The following is a 5858-nucleotide window of genomic DNA, read 5'->3' as shown; positions in this document are numbered from 1 at the left end:
AAACCAACACAAAGAGACACTAAACCACCACAAAGAAGACTGGTAGAAACAGTCTCTCAGTTTGCTGCCGTTTCCTTCAACATCCACCTGGTGGTTTCCATGAGTTCGTCCTCCAGACTGAACTCAGAGTTCTACTGGAACGTCCTGAGAACATTCAACCAGCTGAACTGTGATTCATGTCGCTGCTCCGACAGTCTCAGCTGATTCCTCGACAACACAATCGCCTCCATCCTCCGACTCTACATCTTTACAGGTAAAGACTGAACCTTTTGATCAAACCTCGTGCAGCATCTGCCTGCTGCTCATGTCGTCATCTCATCCACACCGACTGCTTCCTCTGTCCTGCAGTTATGTTCTCTCTTGTCTCTGCTGATGTTGTGTGTGTTCAGCCCCTGAGAGACACATCAGCATCTAAACTGTCTGCCTCCATTGGTTTCCACCATCCAACCAGTTTACCCAGTTTACAGCCAACACAAGCACTCAGACATGCGGCCGTCCTCACCCAGATCTGCAGCTTGATCCTCTTGTCGTTGCGATAAACCGTCTTCACTTTGAAGTCGATGCCGACGGTGCTGACAAAAGAGTTGCTGAAGGAGTCGTCGGCATAGCGGAACAGGAAGGACGTTTTCCCTACGCTGCTGTTTCCGATGATCAGCAGTTTGAACATGTAGTCGAAGTTCTGGTCGGAACCGTCCCGCTGGCCGAAACGCTGGTCTGCCTTCGCCATCTGAAGGAAAACACCGTCAGTCACATGGCAACCCAACAAAACGCACAATCAGCTTTTTTTCACAGCCTGAGCTGACAAAACATCCTGTGAGTGCCGCTCAGTTAAATACGGCTGCGAGTAACAACTGTTTTCTGGATCAATCGATCAGCTGTTTGTTCTAAAATATCGGAAAATGGTAAGTTTGAGTTTCCTCCAATGTCTCGTTTAGTCCAAAGATGTTCAGTTTACTGTCATAGAGGAATGAAACCAGAAAACATTCAATGAAGAAGCTGCAACCACAGAACTTAGAGGCTTTTTATTTTATTTTTTAATAACTCAAGTTAATTAATTATCAAAACAGTTGGAGATAACCTATGGATTGACATCTAATTGGTTAATCTCTACAGCTGTAATAATATCAATCACTCAACGTTAAAGTATAATGTTATAATCTAATAGTAAGATGCTACGTTTGAAAGAAAGCTTCAGCAATTAAACAATTACTTCATTAGTTGTCAACCAAGAAATTAATCTCCAACTATTTTGATAGTCAGTTAATCAAACAACCGTTTCTGACATTTTAGGAACCAAACAGCTGATTGGTTGATTGGTTCTTCCACAGAATAATTGTTAGAATTTGAACATGACTCAAAACATGAAGCAGCAAACAGCCACATTAAAACCATTTTTAAAAATGCTCTTGTTTCTGAGATAAGGTCTGATGTGAGCTGCAGGATTCACTTTGTTGCGTGCAGTACAGATGCAAAGATGCAACTCTGACTCACTGAATCTAAATCTGATTTTACTTTGGGTCAGCGCTCTGCTACGTCCTCACTGAGTTAACGTATGTAAATGTAGAGAATCAGTGCAGTTGTATTTTTCTCTGTGTAACGACCGAACAGGCTGCACAAAGAGCAGCACTGCTGTTTAACACGTCATGATGCTGCTCCATGCTTCTACTGAACTCATGTTAAAGGCTGCTAGCAGTTGAACAGCTTCTCCTACTTTGCACTCAACAGATCTGCTGCACACGAGCTCAGAGCTGCTTTCAGTCGGATACAATTCAGGGAGCTGCATCAACAAACACTGCTGTCCATGCAGCCATGCAGGCAGGTGCAGCTGCAGACAAGCTTCAGGTCGCAGTGAATGAAGCTGAGCTGCAGGTCGCAGTGAATGAAGCTGCAGATGAGTCACAGCTGATGTCCGGATGCTTCGTCGGCGCCGGAGGAGGAAGAGCCATCTGACATGGTGACTGCAGTCGTGGGTTTGTGATCATGTGACTCATCTGGAACCATTTGGTGGAAAATGACTGAGTGACTTTGTTCTACTGATTCTGAGCTGCTGCAGCTCATCAGTCTGTCAACATTTTCTGCTAATATCTGTTCCATCAGCTGTAGGTAAGGAAAAGAAGCTAAGCTATAAATAAAGGGGAATAAACGTGTGAGTCTCTGTGTATAAACATCATGCAGATGCTAATCACGTTTGTCACAGTTAAACTGACTTCGCTGATGTTTGTGGCTGTGAGCAGGAACACTGACGTGTTGTCGCCTTCTGCGCGTGATGAACTTGTTAGTGTTCAGTTGTTTATTACAGACATTGTGGTGCAACATTATCATTCATTTGGACTTCAGTTTGTGTCCACCTGGTTAATGCAAATCTAATCTTCAGTCCACTTTAGGCTCTGTTTTGGTCTCCATCATCCCTCCTTCAGCTGCTCCATATTTCTCCTTGTTCATTCGTACATGTGAAAACACATAATGCTGAGCGTGACCAGGAGTCGTTCCATATAAAACCAAACAATCTGAACAAAGGTCCTCCTCAGAACATCTGGTTCTGTATCTGCTGTACCTTTATCAAATGATCAGAGTTCTACCTTCAGACTGTGAATGTTCCAGGTCCTTTAAAGTCCATAGATCAGGTTCTCATCCATTCAGGTGTCACAGTCTGGTGATCTGGTGAGTTTTGTTCGTGGTTCAAATGTTTTAGAGATTAGCCGAAGCTGCTGTAGGAAGTAACTAAACCTGATGGACTGAGAGGCAGGTGCTCATTATGATTGGTTCTCCTGGAAGTGGTGAGGGGGCGGAGCTACACAGAGCTGGACCAGAATCAGATCCACCAGATGGGACCTTTAAAGATCAGGAGCTCAAAGACTGATGCAGAAAAGGAACAAACTGGTGCATAAAAATCACCAGAATTCAGAACATTCAGTGTTCAACACTCAGAATGTTTGTACATGTGATCACATGTATGAAGGAGGAGAACATACAACAGAACATGTGTCTGATTATCCATCAGGCCTCCTGACTGACAGGCTGAGCTCAGATCAATATCAGAACAATCAGTCATTAGCTGATAGATGTGATCAGAGCATCTTCATCACCACAAACACACAGAGACACAACACAAGCCTCTCTGTGTGTGTGTGTGTGTGTGTGTGTGTGTGTGTGTGTTTTACCTCTGTTGGGCGGATCTGATCTGATTCCTGATTCTGTGATTCTTTGCTTCTCTCTCGGCTCCAGACACAAAGACCGTTTCCTCCGCGGCAGCAGCGGCTCGGTCCGCTCAGTGAATCCGGGGATGAGTCAGAGGTTCTGGGCGGAGCGGCTCCGGTGAGCGGGGCGGATGTTCCCGGTGACAGTAAAGCGTCTCTCCGCTGACATGCTCCGGTTCTCCGCTGCTCGGTGATCGTCTGCTTCCTCCTCCAGCATCCAGCAGCGTCTCCTCCGTCACCGAACCGACCTCTGAGAGCTGCGGGCGGAGCCAATCAGAGCACGGAGCTGTGACTCATAGCGGGAGGAGGGGGGCGAGGGAGAACTTTGACCTTTAACGGTTTATTGATTGATTGATTGAATGATTTTTATTCACAATAAAAACGTTAAATTCTAACTTCCGTCTGTTTGTTTTGATTCTCCACAAAAACATCAGCTCAAAGCCTTCATCATCCAGGTTCCTCCAGGTTCCTCCAGGTTCCTCCAGGTTCCTCCAGGTGCCTCCAGGTCCCTTCAGGTGCCTCCAGGTCCCTTCAGGTCTCTTCAGGTCCCTTCAGGTTCCTCCAGGTCCCTTCAGGTTTCTCTAGGTCCAGGTCTCTTCAGGTTCCTCCAGGTCCCTTCAGGTTCCTCCAGGTCCCTTCAGGTTCCCCCAGTTTCCTCCAGGTGCCTCCAGGTGCCTCCAGGTCCCTTCAGGTCTCTTCAGGTCACCTCAGGTTCCTCCAGGTCCCTTCAGGTTTCTCTAGGTCCAGGTCCCTTCAGGTTCCTCCAGGTGTCTCTAGGTTCCTCCAGGTCCCTTCAGGTTCCTTCAGGTTCCCCCAGTTTCCTCCAGGTGCCTCCAGGTTCCTCCAGGTGCCTCTAGGTTCCTCCAGGTCCCTTCAGGTTCCTTCAGGTTCCCCCAGTTTCCTCCAGGTGCCTCCAGGTTCCTCCAGGTCCCTTCAGGTTCCTTCGGGTTCCCCCAGTTTCCTCCAGGTGCCTCCAGGTTCCTCCAGGTCCCTTTAGGTCCCTTCAAGTTCATCCAGGTGCCTCTAGGTGCCTCCAGGTTCCTCCAGGTCCCTTCAGTTTCCTCCAGGTTCCTCCAGGTTCTTCTAGGTCCTTTCAGAGTCAGTCTGAGCTGAGATGTTGTGATGTTTCCTCAGAACACACTGATTCCAGCTCTGTGATCTTTATGTCCATGATTCTGTTTGTAGATGAAGATCCACACTGTGTTTCTCAGTGGGAGGTTTGTTCAGGAACCTCCAGCTGCCTCTGGGAGAAGATCCAGGTGTCAAAACACCAAACCAGCTTGACTCCTGGACACCAGCTGGAGATGTTCTGTTGAGAACCTTCACAGTCACTGGATACAAGCTCTTCATGGACACACTGGAAAAGTCCACCATCTCTGGTGTTGAAGAAGCTGATTAAGACCCACTTTCTTCCTCAGGTCATAAGACATGCTGGTCTTCTCCAACACCTCTCTGAAGAGGCTGAGAAGACCACGTCTCACCTCCTCCAGAAGTTCCTCCAGAAGACTTTAACCCAGTTTCTTGGCTTACTAATGCCCCTTATTTCGTCTTTATTTTTATCTTTATTTTATTTTGTTTTATTTTATTTATTTATTTTTATTTACATTTTTTCCTTATTTCTCTTGTGACTGGTGTCATGTGGAAACGTGTCCTGGTCTGACAATAAAGAATCCTTGAATCCTTGAACTAATGCTAACCTCTAGCTAATGCTAACCCCCAGCTAGTGCTAACCCCCAGGTAATGCTAACCCCTCCTGAATTGTCAGTGAAACCGTCCAATCAGACAGCTGCTCAGTGTGTGACAACAGGTGGAGTTCATGTGCAGCAGCGCTGCAGGTGTCCAGACTGACACACCTGTTCTACCCGTCAGTCTCTCTGCCTCCGCTACACAACTCCGGGAACCTCTCGTCCAGCTGTGTGGCTATTCAGGAGAAAAGTGCTGAACTTTCTCTCAATCCTGGCCGCTCAGACGCACCTGTCACCTGTACCACCGCTGTCACTCATTTTACCTGTCTGCTCTGTTTACACCTGGTTTGTCCACCTGTGGCCCGTGCAGCACGATCCAGCGGCTTCATGTCTCTTTGGCTCTCATTAACTCTATCTGACAGCTCAGGTGATTTATTCCAGCAGAATCGGATCAGTTCTGACTGCTGCCTTCAGAAACTCACCTGAGACCGTAACCTGAGTCCGTGTGTGTAACGTTTCAATAAGCAAATTTGTGCTGCATTTAATCTCGTGTGATTTTTTTTTACTATTTATCTTTTATTAGTTAGGACAGTGAGAGAGGAAAGGGGGGAGAAGAATGGGGAGAGACCTTGCAGCAAACTGTCGTGAGCGGGAATCGAACTCACGAACGCCGCGCCTGTTCATGGGTCGCCTGCTCAACCATGTGAGCTATTGGGGCGCCTGACAGGCGAACGATCCAGGAGCGGATCTGCAGCTGTTCTCAGTGTTTTATCGACCACGGAACACCTGTTGCTGCTCAGGACCACGTCTCCCTTCGCTGGATGCATCTTCAGATCAGCTTCATGAGTTTTATTATCATCAGAGCTGCAGTGCTCGCTGTCGTTCAGCAGGCGGCGCCGAGCAGCTCAGTGTCCTCCCACACGAAGCAGAAGAAGAAGAAGAGAAAGTCGACGACTTCTCGCGATCCTTCGCTCCG

At 47.4% G+C, this 5858-nt stretch overlaps 1 protein-coding gene across 1 annotated transcript in view; it reads right to left on the bottom strand.

The window, feature by feature from the left end:
* Positions 1-727, bottom strand: part of rab3b (RAB3B, member RAS oncogene family) — a 6498-nt gene extending 5771 nt beyond the window's left edge. The window contains exon 1 of the mRNA XM_008297716.1: positions 503-727. Coding sequence (XP_008295938.1) covers positions 503-727 — 225 coding nt within the window. The remainder of the gene's footprint in view (positions 1-502) is intronic.
* Between the last annotated feature and the right edge of the window lie 5131 nt (positions 728-5858).

Source organism: Stegastes partitus, unplaced genomic scaffold (assembly GCF_000690725.1).
Source record: "Stegastes partitus isolate 25-593 unplaced genomic scaffold, Stegastes_partitus-1.0.2 Scaffold1241, whole genome shotgun sequence".
In the NCBI taxonomy this organism is placed as follows: Eukaryota; Metazoa; Chordata; class Actinopteri; family Pomacentridae; genus Stegastes; species Stegastes partitus.
This window is presented reverse-complemented; position numbering and strand designations above follow the sequence as displayed.